General features: G+C 30.4%; 2 protein-coding genes across 3 annotated transcripts; both read right to left on the reverse strand.

Annotated features, from left to right (window-relative positions):
* On the reverse strand, window positions 4,248-10,443 carry LOC109345153. Its single transcript, XM_019583973.1, has 11 exons — window positions 10,019-10,443; window positions 8,680-8,782; window positions 8,400-8,413; window positions 8,059-8,277; window positions 7,399-7,470; window positions 6,590-6,676; window positions 6,282-6,320; window positions 5,857-5,961; window positions 5,150-5,315; window positions 4,527-4,636; window positions 4,248-4,454 (listed from the first exon to the last, which is right to left on the reverse strand). The coding sequence occupies exons 1-11, from the start codon at window positions 10,238-10,240 to the stop codon at window positions 4,368-4,370; spliced, it is 1,224 nt and encodes a 407-aa protein (XP_019439518.1). The 5' UTR covers window positions 10,241-10,443; the 3' UTR covers window positions 4,248-4,367.
* Window positions 12,393-17,224, reverse strand: LOC109345154 (NAC domain-containing protein 86-like). Of its 2 annotated transcripts, none has more exons than XM_019583975.1 (7): window positions 17,084-17,224; window positions 16,698-16,973; window positions 15,519-15,796; window positions 14,658-15,002; window positions 13,757-14,164; window positions 13,214-13,295; window positions 12,393-13,090 (listed from the first exon to the last, which is right to left on the reverse strand). In XM_019583975.1, the coding sequence occupies exons 2-7, from the start codon at window positions 16,852-16,854 to the stop codon at window positions 12,501-12,503; spliced, it is 1,860 nt and encodes a 619-aa protein (XP_019439520.1). In that variant the 5' UTR covers window positions 16,855-16,973; window positions 17,084-17,224; the 3' UTR covers window positions 12,393-12,500. The 2 variants fall into 2 exon arrangements, with proteins under 2 accessions (XP_019439520.1, XP_019439519.1); XM_019583974.1 differs by having other exon boundaries at window positions 17,056-17,224.

The following is a 17,473-nucleotide window of genomic DNA, read 5'->3' on the forward strand; positions in this document are numbered from 1 at the left end:
ATATCTAACCGAAGTGAATAAAAGTAAGTATCCATACGAAATTTGGTTGTGTTATTTTATTATATTAGAATGAAGTTATTCCCATAGACTAGTTAAATGTTGATATGTGGTTTCTTAACTTACTTAAATACTGACATGTGTCTCTTCTATTTTCTTTCTGTTCAGATTATTATTAAGATAATAAATGGAAGAGTCACATGTTAACATTTAACTAGTTTAATATGATAAAATTATCTCTTTATACTAAAAAATATTTAATTAATATTATTATATATACATGCAAAAAGTGTGAATATGAAAATTTATTGTGAAGTTTTCTTGTAATTTATGTTGAGTTATTATTTTCTAGATGAGAGTTTTTATAGAAAACAAAGTTGTTTATATTAATCTTGTCCTTTAAAAATCAAAGTATTATTATTAAAGATTGTTTATACAAATTTACTCTCACCAAAATAAAATTGGCATATTAATTATATTTATTAACCTTACCCGACTAAATTAGAAGATATAGAATGTGTTATACTTAGTGTTATAAAAGTTGGGTCAAAATGACTATGAACTAGTCATCTATCTAGTTCGAGATGCATATTTGATCAGTCTTATTGTAAATTTGGGATGACCTAATTTATCAGTTGACTTAAGCTTAAAACTAGCGAACTAGTCAAGAAAATCAATTTTGAAAAAGTTATTCTGAGAGAAAAATCAATGTACTAAATTTATTTATGGTTATGTTTAATATAGTTGTTTAAGTAAGTTTAAAAGAAATTTGTGTTTTTGTTGCAAAATAAAGCATAAAACCTATGTTTTTTCAATTTATTTATGGCATGTTGTGTTAGTAAAAGATTGTTGTTAGTTTATACTATGTGCTAGTAAATAATATTAGATGATACTATGTTTTTTAGATTTTTTTAATATTAACTGTATCAAACTATCAAATTAATGACTCTGTGGCTAGATCTCTAACTCAATGACACAATTTGATCAAGTAGATCACTAGTGAGATTGTAATAACTAGATTATATATAAGAGTGTAAATAAGTTAGATTATTCATTTTCGTCCAAACTTATATAATATATAAGAACGTGAGTCTGCCTATTTTTGATTAAAACAAGGTCTAACTTGTTAGTAGAGATGGCAAAACGGGTATTGTTCGTGGACGCGCCCGCATATTTTCATGAGTAGGGCGTACAAATTTTGCCCACTTGCCCGTTTCGCCCGTCCCATTTTGCCCGCCAAGTTTGCGGGTAGCCCATAAACATAATTTAAGGAAAAAGTACGAAAATTTTAAATAAGTTATGATGTAATGTGATTTTTAATCCCTAAAAAAATGTAATCTAATATGATATGTTAAACTTCATATAAAATATAAAAAATGTTGTTAATTTTTTATCTTCAACTACTTTATTTTATTTTATTTCATTTATTATATGAATTTTTTATTTGTTAATTATTCAACAATGCACACGGGCCGCCCACAAGCTCGTTTTAAAACGAGCATAACATTAAATTTTGTCCGTTAACCAATACGGGCATGCCCGCGACCGCTTAAATTTTTGCGAGCACAGGCTAAACTAGTCGAACGACTCATTTTATCATCTCTACTTGTTAGCTTACTTAATTGTATGTTATGGTACAAGGCTTACAATAGTCCAACATGTGTGCTTTTAAGTAGGCTCATTAACATTATCAATTAAATTATGTTTTTACATCTTTATATTAAAATTTCATATACATAGTATAATATTTTTTAATGGACAAATTGTTAGGATTAATAAAGTTTTAAATGAACAAAAATAATAAAGAGTTGGTCTAGTGATGTAAAATCTCACTAGATCCACAGGTTGACTAAAATGTCATGAATTTGATTCATAGGAACGATAACTTGTTGAATAGACAATCGCGCACCCTGAAAGAAAATAATTCATTTCCTATAGGATGATAGGATATCATTGATAGTACCCAAAAGAAAAATGAACAAAAATTTGGTTTGTTAAATTAAATGTTTTTAACATATCCTGAATATGACCCGCTTACCAAAAAAATTTGAACTAGGTCAAATAATAAGACTGAAGTTTTGTTCATAAAATTGATTAAAGAGACTTCGGTATATTAGTAACATCTTAATTTGACTTATCGGAAGTAATACATTCTGAAATATTAATTTCTTATCCAAAACTATAATGGAATATAGCACTAAAAACTATTAGTAACATCTTAAGAAACTAATTGCATTCCAAAATAAGGGAAATACTTATTTTGATATAGCCATCCGATGGAAATGTTATTTGTAAATTACGTGTGATATTTGTTGAGAGAGAAAACTAACAATAACTAAAATGTTACCAGAAGGAGGAAGCAATGTTAAATTTACGTTTACTGAATCATAAACATGTTGGAAATATATTCGTATATTTCTATATTTATGCACAAGATTCAATTTGTCACCGAAATATAATTAAAGTAATTGCATTATTTATTTTATCATATTCGCTATTTAATTAAATAGATTATATGATAAGATCCTTGATTAAAAATTAGAGACTTGTTATTATAATAGAGATTATAATAATGAGAAACATGTGTTTTATAATTTTTAGTCTAAATTGTTCTGGATCATGAAATCATTGAGAATAAGACATTAATGACTCGGGTAGATCAATATATGTGTGATAGAATTTATTTGATAAATATTAATAGATCCCATTTATTAAATTGTACATATAGATGATGCATATGTGGATATGATCATTGAACTAACTCAATTGAGAATTCTTAATGGTTAAGATTACCTTAAATTGTCAATAATAAATTCTCAAGAAGAAATGAAATAGTTTCCTTTGACCTGTGATTAACATAGTAATTAACATGTTATTTATCATACTTTGATTTCGGACACATGATGTATCAGGATATTATTTGAATGAATATTAGATATGATTAAATGCTTGTAGAATTAATGACTAATCAAGAAGGAATCCATCAACTCTTGGTAATGAGTTTGAACTCTATAATAAAATAAAACTTTGGCCAAAGTATTACAATGAATAAAGAAATGAGTTTCTTTGAGTCATGATGACAACTTATTAAAGTTTGACAATCGTACCATACTGTAAAGTTAGTCCAGACCTGTAATTAAGGAGTGTTGCTAGACGTCAACCTTAATTAGTAAATTAATTTAGTTAATTTACTACCAGCTTAGTATTGATCCTACATAATCACACTAACGAATGTTCTAATCTTTGCTAAATAATTATATTATTTTATAATTAAATTGGAGAATTTAATTTGATCAATAAATAATTTAATTTGATCAATAAATATTTTTATTGAATATTATTTTAATTCTTTGCTAGCACCAAGAATTTAAATAATAAATAAAGCATATTCTAAAAACTATTTTTATGCAGCTGGAAAAGTAGAAGAAGAGTAATTGTGTTGCTTATGAAATGATATGTGGTATTATTTTGCAAGAGACACCAATTTATATTTGGGAGCACATCTGTTGTACCATAAAATGTGTTACTTTATGTGTCATTATTTGTGATTGATTGAAAAAATATATTTAAATTAAAATTTTAATAGTTAATTATTTTTCTGACCAATCACAAGCAGTGACACATGGAGTTGACACATTGTTTTGGGACATCAGACATCCTCCTTTATATTTATATATGACATGAAGATAGAATACTCTTCATAATATATTTTGTCAATTCTCTCTCCTTGTAGTGTACATGTGTCTAAAGAGACTTATTCTATATTGTTCTTTTCTAATGAAAAAATGGGATGTGTTTTTTCCCAAACATAGTGCAACGTAAGAGAGAGGAAAATTGTTTCCTTCATTGCAAGTGTGCAATATCTAAAAAGACAATTGTGTTGTTTTTGTATAAATGTTCCATTCCTTGCTTGCTACACTTACATACAAAAGAATTTTGTGAGTAACAAATCTTAGTTTTAGAGGGGATACACACATAGAGTCTTCATATTTTTTGAAAAACAAGATTCAAGAACTACAATCACGTATGTATTTTATATGCCGTGTTTACATTATATATAATTTTAAACATAAATAGATTCATGTTTATTTGGTAGTGTGCTAGAAACACCATAAAATTTCTTTCAAGACAAACATTAAAAAAAAAGGTTAGTGCACGAGACTAGGGTATGAGGAGGATAAATTAAGCCACAACATAACCTTGACAAGCAAATAACTATAAGTTGTTTTCAGGGAATTATAAATAAAGGCTTCCGAGTGAAAATATTTATACTAGATAAAAAACAAGTATAATCCTGTATTCAATAAATGAAATTTTAAAAAGAATATCATTAATAACAATAACCCTATTTTTGAAGTTGATAAAAATAATCATCCACAAGCAACTATTGTAGGTTCCATTGGTGTGGAGGTGTCCCTGTCACACATTTGAGAACCAATATTTGTAAGTGCTTCTCCCTGCAAAGTGACATGAAAAACTTCAATAACCCATGTTGCATTTTCTTCAATTTTTCAACATTGAAAACATACCTTTGCAAGGTTCCTAAAGTAGGTCATTGTATAATTTCCAGTGGGAAATAAAACTTCAATAAGATCTGCTAGTACCAATTGAGGTTGGGAGACTGCCTCATTATAAAAATCTTCACATGCACACACACAAACAATTATACATGGAAAGTAAGGTATAAAGTAGCATAAGCTTCAAGAAAGAATATAAGTGAACTCAATAGATCTATGAATTCTATTTTGCAGCATGTATAAGGATTAAGGAGGACAAAGATTACATGTTACTAAGGTATCTCATTTCCCATTCCGGAACAATCAGATTTTAAAAGTAATATAAAAATGTTACTTTTTGTTTTTACAAGTTTTTTTATTTATGTGGCAACATATGATTGGTCCGAGACAGGAAATGGATACCCTTGGGAACATATAATCTTGGTCCGTATAAGGAAGGCTTTTTCTGGAGCCTAGATAAGGAGGGCTTTCTTTTTCTCTCTATTTTTATTAACAATAGAAGTATGAAATTTAACCACACAAAAAAAATGAAAGTCTTGTAGAAAAGTGTTTTTGTCATCACTTAGTAAAATTCAGAACCTCACATGAAAACATAAAACTATATAAGAGACATGCATTAAATTGGAATTACATACCAAGAGCTGCATAACTTTGAATCCTTTTGTCATATCTCCATAGACTTGTGTTTGAAAGAAAGGAAAAACAAGAACGATCTTCAACATTTAGATTTTGGAGAAATGTTGATAACACGTAGTTGGCCGGATCAGAAGTTAATGTTTCATCAATGACTACTTCCACAGTCTATATGAAGAAATAAGATGTAATCAGTGAAAAAACTAATCATTTAAAGGAACTTTAAGGCAATGAAAAAACCACAAGCCCTGCATACAACTATTTTTTTGTATGAATATGTAGTTCTTAGATTTATTCCATATGATCATAGACCTTCGATTAAATAATTTGCATTTTAAAATAGGAAAGAGCAACAAAATTCTGTCTTAGCAGCAAATAAAGCATACACATTTTTAGAACCAAAATTGCAAGATGAAGATGGAAACATAGACAAACACACAAGACAATGATTCCTAAAGTGTAAACCAGTAAGCATTAAGAGAATGCTGCTTTCAAATTTGATTCAACAATTCAAGCTAAAAAGAAACCCATATGATAAAGAATGTATTAGAAGATATGACTATGGCCTTTTGTATACCAAAAATTTTATACAGCTTTCAGAGCTTTACATTTAAATAAGTAGACATGTATAGTTCCACTAAGTACTAGTTCTAAAAAAACAGTTCATTAAAAAGTTAGTGATTTAATGCAATATCATAATTCAACTTACACATAGGATGGCATGCAATTCCTCTAAATCATCAGGATTAGAGACATTGTAAGTGTTCTTCGTTATAGAGGCATCCACACTCTCTCCGCCTGCATCTTCCAGGTACTGTTTGCAAAGTTTTTGTATAAAAATTTAGAAATGGCCATAAAAAAAAATAAGGGACTATTTGCAGGTTGGTTTTTGGAGGGAAAGCCGAGTTTTCTCTTTTCCTCCCTTTCTCTTCCAAAAACCAACAGACCCCAAGTACCGGGCCAGTAATAATATAATAAGAAAGTGAACAACAAAGATGACTTCTAACAGAATAATACATATTGACAATTCAAACATCGAGCCAGCGGGCTAGATTTTAAATCAAACAGCAAGATAGATGTTTTACATGAGACACAGGAAAAATCAGTTATACCATAGCTATGGTTTCATTATACCTTTAATTGATACTTTTCCTTTGTAAAAGACCAAACTCCCTGCAAAGATGACATTTCAGTTGCAAGTTACACATCATTAAGTTAAACTCATGTTCTGCCAATAAATAAAATCTCTGTATCAGAAAATTGGCACCATAAATAGAGGGTCTATTCTTATTATTTAAATGATAAAACAAGACTAGGATATCACATCTAACTACCAATATAATTTGGGAATCAAAAAAAGTCTGAAGAAAGGCATATAGAAATTTGTATTGAGAAATAGAAAAGAAGCTTAATAATGGAATGTTGCTTTTGGAGATACATACATTATCATACTTCATCCAAGCTACTGTTGGTTTGAATGATGTCCTAGATTTTGCGATTTTCGCCAAGCACAAATAGTTCTCTTTAACCTATACAAATACCAACCATTTTGTCAGAGTAACATATATAAGAAAAGCTAATCAGTTACAAGGAAATTAGCACAGAAAAACGAAAAGGTAATTGTGTGATCTCAAGGTGCAACCTTTTTGTTACACATATAGCACATAAAAACTTCGAGAAAATTTAAACACAAATACATTTATTCTATTTGTATCAGTCAAGGTGAATGAGGAAGAAACTGCAGCATTAATTGGTATCAATTTGGTAAAGAAGAGATGAAATGCTGCCATTCAAACTTATGGATTTCTATTACTAATATTTGGTCTAAAGGACACAAATGGCTTGGTGATTATTTCTTTATTAACATTTCTTGATACATTCCACATTCAAATCTGTGCACACAGTACGTGTGCATGGTTGAAGTCTTACAATTAAGTGATGACAGAGTCCAGGTCAGTTTTGCCTAGAGAAATTGTCGACATTTTCATGTTCAGAATTCAATGGTGGAATGTTCAAAAGTTGAAAGAAGTAGGAAATTGACATGTTTGATATACGAGGCTTCACATATTAAAAATAAACTTAATCCTAAAATTGTTTGATTTCTGACCATTAATCATTGGTATCAGATTTCAGCAGCTTAGCAAACAAGAAGAATCTATAAGGCTAAGAATAATAACGATGGTAAGAGTTTGTGAAAAAAAGTACTCATCACACAGTAATAGTTATGCCTTGGACTGAGTGGTGTTCTTACTGCATTATAGACTTCATTGGCTCTAGCTTCAGCATTTGCAAAAGCTCCCATGAACTTGATCCACTCTGCTCTCTATGAAAGTAAATGCTGCAAATTGTTAGTCACTCCGACTACAGAAAAACTCCATGTCAAAGTATCTCTCTTTTCAGTAGATTAGTAAATAAACTTGCATCTTAAATATTGCATTTGAATCTTCCAAGTAGGTTCTTAATCATTAATCATGATAAATTAGATGGCAAAATTGGATTTTAATATACCAGTCTCCAAAAGGCCCTGTATGGTAGCAATATAGTACTTTAACCATGTGATAACATACATGAAAAATTCTATTGATGATGATAACTGCCCACCAATTGCTACTCTGTGTTATGTCTATGTTGTTGCACCTTTATGTTCTTTATGGAGGTAAGACTTTATCATACAAATACAGATAAATTAAGGTCAGGACTATAGTTTGCAAACTATGACATTGTTCGATCGAAGCTTCGATGGGATAGGTATTCTGATTCTTGGTGTAACATTACTATATTCATACAACAAGTAAAGCCTAATAAAAACTTGGCTTAAAAAAAATTCCGATAACCTATGTGTTGAACATATTTTCTTATCCATTTGGCTCTTGAAAGTTTGTTTGTAGTTTAATAATCATCATTTGCTTACCTGCAAAGGGGTATCCTCAATAAAAGGAACAAAAGTTGCAAAATTGCAAGCTGGCAGTTGATTAGTGTCACTAAAGAAATGTGCTGAAAACTGTGCTAGCTTTTGGTGATCACTTTTGTTGACTAGTTCTATCTGTCCCCCTTCATACAATTTCAACACACATGGAGAAGCCACCGAGTCTGAGGTTATGCCTTTCAATCTCTCCAGTAAGCCTAAAAGCTGCTCAAGACAAGATTACGAAGAAATAAGAAGGCAGTGCAGGAATTAAAGGCCTTCTTTCCAAATTCACACAAAAATCTTCAGGTTTAATATGTAAAATTATACTAGTAAGAGATTCTCACCTCTAAGAAGGAAACTTGAGTTCCAACCCAGGAGTCAAAAGAAAGAAAATGAAGAGTTAGGCTCAGCAAGGGTGGAAGAAACAATTACTGTATTAAGTTGCTGATAAAGAATAAGATATCCTTAAGTTTATGGTTAAAAAACAATTACTAAATTGAATTGCCAAGTCATTGTTTTAGCACGGCGACATTGAGCTGGTTACTGCATTGGTTTGATGGTATAATGAAATCATATGTGGTGAATGAGACTGAGCAGAGGGAAGTAGGAATATGCATGGCATACCTGGAAAATAATCTGTATCAACAGAATAGCTTGACAAAGGAATGACATATGATTTGATTCTTGATGTGCAATATTTACTCCTTGATGCAATTCTTGAATTATTCTGCCAATGAGAGGAATTGATGAAAGTAAAATAAGTTGGTAAGGAACATAGTGTAGCAGGTAAAATTCATTAAAAATGGAAATATGAGGAGAAGAAGAAAAATGCAAGTCCTAATCCTATGTTTAGTTCCTTTCATATGCATACATGCATTTCCAAAAGGAGAGGAAAAAGAGTGAGCTCTTCCTTTGGTATATCTTTACAATTGATTTATCTTCCTTTTTATTGTTATACTAATATATGAGCTTCTCTTTTAAAGTTCTTCTATCCTTCATTTCAAATGACTTAGCTTAAAAGGTAGTTGATTCTGTTCTTAATCATTGTTTTTGAAAACATATACATTTGTGCAGCCAGAAGGTGATCATACTAATTTTATTAACTACACAATGGGTCCGGGATTTTTGTATCGATGTCCCTTATTGGCGAGTTATTTGTAAGTGCATCAGTAAGCACTCAACAAGTCTGCATGAGTTGGAGCTTGGAAGGATTTTCATGAACCTGGGATTGGACAACCACCTTTAACCAGAAGTTTCTTCATACGAACTAATTTATTATGCACCACCAAGACATTAATCTAGTGACGTAAGCCGTAAGGTTTCATTGGATCCCCAGATAAACCAAAAAGTCAAACGTCCAATTCCAGAGAGTGACATTTGTTATGCACCCCCGAAAGAGATTGATTCTTTACTCATAGGGTGAGAGATACACTTGTTGTACCCAAAAAAAACTTATTTATTAAACCCTTAAATTAGGTCCTGATGATTAAGTTGTTATCCCCACATATTATGTCTTGGTCTCTTTCAACCTCAGCAGAGGATCAACTCAAGCATTTCAATATCTAGAGAATCTAAAGAACATTGGCTGGTCAATAAAGAACATGAAACATGACATCAAGTCTGTTAAAGCTACATAAAACATGTTATTTATATATGAACAAATGTGAAAGTAGTAATTTGACTGTAAACAAAGTATTAAAGGCCCCCATGTTATTTTTATAACAGATAACAGATATTATACACACCCTTAAATTTTCTCATCCACACTTATTTAAGCTAAAAAAAAACAAATTAAAACCCCTATCATTTTCCATTTCACTACTCACCTATATAAACTAAAAACAAAACAAAACAAAACTCGAGTAACTTTTTGGTGTAGCAAAAGTGCAAAAGCAAATCTTACAAAAGAATCAAAGACAATAAAAAATCAAGTTTTTCCTATGATATCTCCAAAGTGGTATACCTGAAGAAGAAGGTAGCTCTGGCCATCAACAGCATTTTTAATGACTTTGAAGGTTTGGCCATAGTAAACATGGAAGTTTACAGCATCTTCTACCTTTGAAAAGTTACCAATGTTCACTGTAGGTGTGGCTCCATGAACTTCTCCAAAGCTCAGAAACCAAACCAATGCTAAGAAGAAGAACAAAATGGCTTGCAGCCAAGTAAAAGAAGGAGCTAAATCCATGAAGTGAATGAGGTACAAACACCTCTTGCTATATAGAAATAATGTGATTAATTGAGCTAATTATCTATATATAGCATGTTTGTTCATTGTCATTATTTTAAGGCATTTTATAATGAGAGAAAAAAGCTACTTAACTTTTTAGGCAATTATTTACAGCTATAGTGCACCAAATGTTCTAAGAGAAAGAGAAGTGCACAGAGCAGGTTTTATTAAAGGGTAAACAAATTATAATATTGATAAACTTATAATTCAAAACTGAAAGGTTTGTCCTTCATCTCCTACACTAAATAGTAATCATGTTATATTTTGAACTATAACTCATTCCTACACATAATCTAATCCTAAATATTCAGTTAATTTTTGAGTTTGTTACTATACTCCATTAAATATAATATATTCATTTTAAGTAAAATATTCTCAATATTACTTCTTATTATGAATATGTAATTTAACATATAATATATATATATATATTTTGTTAATATATATATATATAATAAAAAATTAAAGAATTAATGACATATGAAATGATTTACACATTATAATAATAAACTTGGTCTTATATTGATTAAATATAATATATTTTCTTTAAGTAAAATATTCTTAATATTATGTAATTTGACATATGATATATCTAGAAATATTTTGTTAATAATATATATGATGAAACAAATTAAAGAAGGAAATATTTTCAAAAGTGTTTACTAATTAAGTAGCAAAAATAATTAAAAAATACTATTAATAATTTATCTTTTACTTACACTAGTGTTGTCCGGATTTAACATTATCCAAGTCTTGTAATGAGGGCAAATGAAGTTAGCCTATAAAATATGGTCATTTCACCCAAAGTGATAGAAGGGTACGAATGACTGGTTGGCAGTATTTGTACTTTATATTAATTTTAACAAGAAGAGTGAATAGTGAGTGACCCGTGAACATCTCTTTGAGTTATTTTGTCAGCTTCTTTTCATCTCATTTCCATGTTTCTTCCCATCTTCTTTAGTTCTTTTTTACTTTATTTGATACCCAAATGTGACTGATCCATTCTTCATCATCCACGTGCTATGCACTCACCTTAGCTCAACCACTCACTATCAATCCCATCACATTCAATATCATTCATATTCCCGTTAGCAGCTTATAGAATAACTCAACAAGTTTCTCATACCACCATTACTAGATATGTTCTTTATTATTTTATTTTATTAACCAATGACTCACGAGAAATTAGCTACTTTTTGAACTTTTTAATAAAACAATAACATGGGCATGAAGAAGTTGTCACACGACATGTTAAGAAAACTATTAGGGTTAGGATCCATGCATTTATATTCCTCATCTTGTTGTGACTGCAATTTACTGTATATTTGTATTGTGTTTTTGACTAGTGATTTGTTTTTTATTTTTTACATTACAAAAGCATGTGACATCTTAAACATGGAAACATAATAAAATTTGAAAAGGGCTTAGACAAAAAAAATACTTGTAGCCATATAGATTCTAGAATGATGCGTTAGATGATGATTTATATAATCATTTAATTGATTCAATTTTAGCTCTAATTTTACTAGGTGGGTATTTTTAATAGAACGGGGCCAAAAGGAATTCGCACCACATGGGATTCGGTACTTTATCACGTTGGACAAATTATTTCTTCTAGTAGTGAAAGTCTATCTGACCTAACAGTTTTACCTATATGACAATTAACTAAAGCATGGATAAAAACTTATTTGACCAAATCGTTAGTATTGATTGTTGGAATCTTCCAAATCAATATTCTCATTCTCTAATTTTAAAAGAGTTGGACTCCTCTAATAACGACATGATATTAGATATTTGAACTTGGTCAATCGTACATCTCTTTAACATTTTATACATATTATTAACCTTCTCATACTTAATCTAGTTACATTTTTTAGGCAAAATTGTTAGGCCAAGTAGATATCGACTGACAAAAAGCTAATTTGTTCAATGTTTACAAATTTCACGGACTATAATAAGTTTTCCTTTTCTTTTTCATAGACTAAAAGTGCCCATACAAAAAATTTAGGAACTCATTTAGATCCTTCCTAAATAAAAATAAGATGAAAATTCTATTAATACAATTGAATATAATTAATTTTAATCAAATAACATATATTATCAAGTAAAATACAAGTATTTGGTACATCATCTCATCTTTTGGAGAATCCCAATTTGAGAAATTGATCCTTATAGATAAAATCCTTAAGTTACAAACTAAAAAAATTCCATTAAAAGGTTAAGTGTTAACTATGATGAGGTTAGCCCACATAGTAACTAGAGCAAAGGATATGGTGAGGAAAATGCCTATCTTCTTCAAAACCACACTAAACCCTTTCTCACTTTTGATAACAACAAACCAAACATTTTCTTGTTCCTTCCAATTTTCCACAACCTCTACCTTAGGGTCTAGATTCCAATTTTCCACTACTTGCTCCTTCAAATAAACACAATGCATTAACAAAAGTGCAAAGATGAATACAATGGCATTTGCCATTGCATTGAAGTTCCTAAAGAAAATCCATTGGTTCTTCAGTTTCATCTTTGTCTCGGCATTATTCTCTATATAATGGTTATTTGTCATTATAGGATTGAGTTGAACTTTCACAGTTTGTGAAGGAACTATTTGGTGAAAGAATGTTTCAGCTACCGGACCAGTTGAAACAAACATTTTGGTTTCCTCAACAACTTCAAAGCCTGTAGAATTTGAATAATCAATGTTACTGTCGTCTATGAAGTTGTTAGGGTCATTGTCATTGATGAACCCTAATGAGAAATCGTTTATGTCTGTGTCACTGAGTTCTTTGCTGCAATTGTGTTGCTCAGATTCTGATCAAAATAAAATCTATTGTTAATATTGTTCAGGAAAAAATTATGGGTAAAAAGAGAAGCTTACAAGAACAAGGTCATAATAAAAAGCAATCATATATTTATAGAACTTTTATTTAATACCTTGCAAATTATTCTCTTCACTGTTTATTTGTATGCTTGAAATATGCTGAACTGGGACAACCTTTTGCTCTTCCATAAAGCTCTGCCCAATCATGCAAATAATCATGTAAATAAACTCTAGAGTTAATATATTATCAAATAATTTTAGGGGTCTAGGCTAGCCTTAGTAGTGTTTTAACCTATGTGATACCTATGTAGTAATGAGTAAAGTCACGGATATTTTTTTCCACATAAGTGGCATAACTACTCTCATCACTATCAAAGTATCAATAATGTAGAATATGCTATGCGAATTCTTTTAGTTGCGCAATTATTTATTGATGCAATTTGTCATTATTTATAGAAGGTTTGATTTTTATTACTAATACTTATTGGGAGTGATAATCACGAATTCTAAAAAAATTAATTTCTTGACAAAAAAAAAGATAAAAATATAATTGATAATACCAAAAATATTTCATTATTAAAATCAGTTTTTTGGGACTTTATCTAAAGACAATAATGGAGCAAATATATTATGTATTATGGGTACATTTAGATTACCTTCTCAAAACTTTTGCTTGACATTCCAACCCATCTTAAGTTCTCTATCATCCTCTCTCCCTTGAATTCATCATCAAAATCTCCAATCTCCACTGATCTGGTCTTTTGATCTTCCCATGTTTGGTCAACAAATCTCATGGAGTTCACATCGTTTATGTGATTGTCATTAGTGCCAGCCATAAATGAAAAATCACCTTGATCATGTGTCCCATAATAATTTTGATTGCAACTCAATGCCTGTGAATTATTGGATTGATTAATCAGTTCCTGGGCTTGAGAAACTGAGAGAATTTCTTGCAAGATATCTATTCCATTTCTGTTTTCAGACATTGAAGGGAAGTCCTCCATCTCCAATGGAGGCATGGAAAACCTATGTTGCATTCTTGCACACTCTAGTGCTATATTCACCTACAAGTCAAACCATGTGCATTAGTGACAATATACATTACAATTTGGTATTTAAACCAAAACCAATTCAGAGATAACATAGTATATATTTAAATCATTTTTGAGATAATGAGATAGTGATATTGGACTTACTTCCTAACAAATAATTAATTAGTTTATTCAAGTATTTAGTATTGAAAAATTATTCATCTTTGCCTTTGATCACTACAAAAAATTCCTTTAGTCCAAGTTCTTAAAATATTAAAATATTTGGTTTTAATTTGTCACCATTTAAATAATAATGTGTTAACGTTAATATTGTCATTTGTCATACTAATTACTGAATGTGACCAATAATAACATTCACACATCATCACTTAACTAAGAAGAAGAACTAAATCAAAATATTTTAATATTATAAGGATTTAGACATATTTTCTTTTGGGACTAAAATAAAAAACACTCAATTTTCAAGGACTAAAAAGTGAGAAGTACATGTAATAAAAACGTGTACCTTTGATGGAGGACAAGGTAATGCTCCATAGTTGGGAAATGAAGATGTTGGAAAATTGAGTAACGGGTCTTCAGAAAAGAAGGGTGACCATTTCCCATTATCCCTTGTTCCACCATTGATATTGACTGAAGTTCCACCCATGTTTTGGGTTGAGCAATAATCCCATGGCTTTATATAATTTGAGTTTTCCAAAACTTCTTCTCTTCCTTCAGAGTATAACTCTATGCTTGATGATGGATCACTTGTTAGGTGACTTGCATGGCTGGTTACATTAACATAATGCTCTCCAACTTTAGGGGTAACCACTAGACTCTTCTTGAATATACGGCAAAGAGCATATGCATCCTGAAATTATATGTTTCTCTATATTATGTGAAGAAAATAAAGGGACCTAGCTGAGGATTCGGCATGCATTTCATAAATTCATAATTTAACCACATATACACGTCAATTTAGTGAGAAGATATCATTGGTAATACAAAAAAATATACACTTCAATTTTTTTTTTATATTTCAAATAAGTGATAATAGCTATGGTTCAATGGGATAACTTATGATACACAAATTACATTCCCTTTATATATTTTTTTATAAAGTGACCTAGCTATTGTCACTTAAACCAACAAAAGTTATAGTTCGATCGATAAGTTAATGACTTTTAATCTGCATTAAGAATTTAATCAATAGCTACATATTAATCTCATTCTAAACATCAAAATGGATATAATTTTTTTTAGCAATGCCAACCAAACTAATGATTCAACCAGAATTACAAAAATATATAGTAAAAATAAAAAATATGGAACCGAAAAAATGAAAATAGAGAGAAAGATGGAGGAGAGAATGAGAAAGGAGGTAAACCTGTAAGCCATTAGCAATTTCACATTCCCTCTCATCAAGACGATATTCATGCATAACCCAACCTGTTCGAGATCCATGTGGTGCTCTGCCTCTATAGTAAACTAGGGTTTTCTTCATTCCCACCGCACGAGTTTGCGAATTTACCTTTCGATCTTTCCCTGTAGCCTTCCAATATCCTGATTTTGTTGCACGATTGGTTCTTGATCCATTTGGGTACTTCCTATCACGGGGGCTGAAGAAATACCACTCCAAATCTTTTCCGGGTAACAATGACTTCCCTATAATAAAAAATGAATTCAAACTTCAATTTCTTTAGCATATATAGGCTAGCTTGATTGAATAATCACAAAGTTTTGAAACACTTGTAGTAGTAATTGATTTGCATGTTTTAGAAACTGAAAACCAACATGTAAAAAATTAGTTAGAGAATTGAATATATAAGCGTATTTAGTGGTTTTCGTTGTTTTACATTTTTCGTTAAGAAATGTAAAAAAAATAATATTAATCCCGTTGAGTGATAAAGGAAATGAGTTTAAAAGAATGAAAATATGAAACCAAAGTATAGATATTGCACGGGAGTCATGTATATATCTTGTAGCTAGAGAATGTGTAGCTCTTTTTCTTTGTTGACTATTTTTGACTTGGGAATCCCATTAGCTAATCATCACTATGTCTTGACGTCACAATATATAGGAGGGAACCCTAAAGTTGAAGGACCATCCTCTCTAGCTACAACCTTAAGCAAATCTCTTTCGAAAGCAGTAAGATTAACCTAATCACACGAAATATTTTATGTACATGAAAGCATATTATATATATATATATATATATATATATATATATACTTGACCAATAAAGCACGTAGGTGTTCATGTGATTTTATTTTCTTCTTTATTCATATGATTGGATAAAGATTATAAGCAAATCATGTCAAAAGAAGTGTGCGTCTACTTTTTTGAGCACCCTTTTGTGGGTTCTGTTAAGAGTTTTGTCATGATATTAACAAATTATGATTTGCCAATCAAAAGAAGATGAGATAAATATTTTGGAATTTTAAACGATGTTAAAGTTTGTGTCATGGGATTTTCTTCTAGTCAATGTTCAAAACTCAAAATCCATGCATGCCATGAAGAAAAATTATACTAATATATATATATGTGTGAATAAGTAAATAATTACCTGGCAAGTCCCATGGTTCACACTTGTAGAGATCAACTTCAGGAATAATCTCTAAGTCAATCTTATGGCCATTGATCTTTCTTTTGAGGTAATATGCAACAAGCTCTTCGTCTGTGGGGTGGAATCTAAACCCTGGAGGCAATGAAACAGGTGCCATTTCTCTATATATACTTGAATCTAACACACCAAACTATGGTCCGCTTGATGCTTTGATCAAATTGATAAATAACTCACTCGTGACCCTAAAAAACTGGGGCACAATGCCTTATAATCACCCTGTCATATAAACAACCAAAATTAAAGAGCTTTATTAGTAAACAAAACATAGAAAAAGATAATATATAGTTATAAGAGAGACCTAAATTAATTAGGGAGGAAGAAGAAACCTGTAGAGATAAACAAAGAGGAAGAAGAGAGAATGTTGGTTTTGCAAAGAGAATGGAGAGGATGGAATGTTTGGGTTGCTTGGGGTTTTGATAAAGAGGACAAAAAGAGAATAAGAGAGAGAAGATTGGACAAACAAAAAGCAAAATATATAGGGGAATGTGCCACCCTCTCTCTATCTCTATCTATCTAATTCTTTTATGTACTTTTCATTTGTTTTTTGATCATATGGGATGATTCCTATTATCTTTGGTTTCAAGCTTGAATAAATTTTTGTTAGTAATATAATCATCATTAGTTTAATATTAATAAGTACTCTTCTATTCTCCAATGATGATTCTATGCTTCCTGCTTGTTCTTTCTTGGATTCTGCATGATTTTATCTCCTAATA

The sequence above is a fragment of the Lupinus angustifolius genome, chromosome LG04 (genome assembly GCF_001865875.1).
Source record: "Lupinus angustifolius cultivar Tanjil chromosome LG04, LupAngTanjil_v1.0, whole genome shotgun sequence".
Lineage (NCBI taxonomy): Eukaryota > Viridiplantae > Streptophyta > Magnoliopsida > Fabales > Fabaceae > Lupinus > Lupinus angustifolius.

Coding starts and splice junctions, on each gene's coding strand:
- LOC109345153 (XM_019583973.1), bottom strand. CDS start 10,240: ATGGATTTAGCTCCTTCTTTTACTTGGCTGCAAGCCATTTTGTTCTTC. Junction 6,677..7,398: donor CCAATGAAGTCTATAATGCA/GTAAGAACACCA, acceptor GTATTTGTATAG/GTTAAAGAGAACTATTTGTG. Junction 4,637..5,149: donor TCAAAGTTATGCAGCTCTTG/GTATGTAATTCC, acceptor GTGCATGTGAAG/ATTTTTATAATGAGGCAGTC.
- LOC109345154 (XM_019583975.1), bottom strand. CDS start 16,854: ATGGCACCTGTTTCATTGCCTCCAGGGTTTAGATTCCACCCCACAGAC. Junction 15,003..15,518: donor AAATTGCTAATGGCTTACAG/GTTTACCTCCTT, acceptor ATATAATTTCAG/GATGCATATGCTCTTTGCCG. Junction 14,165..14,657: donor TACCTTGTCCTCCATCAAAG/GTACACGTTTTT, acceptor TTTGACTTGTAG/GTGAATATAGCACTAGAGTG.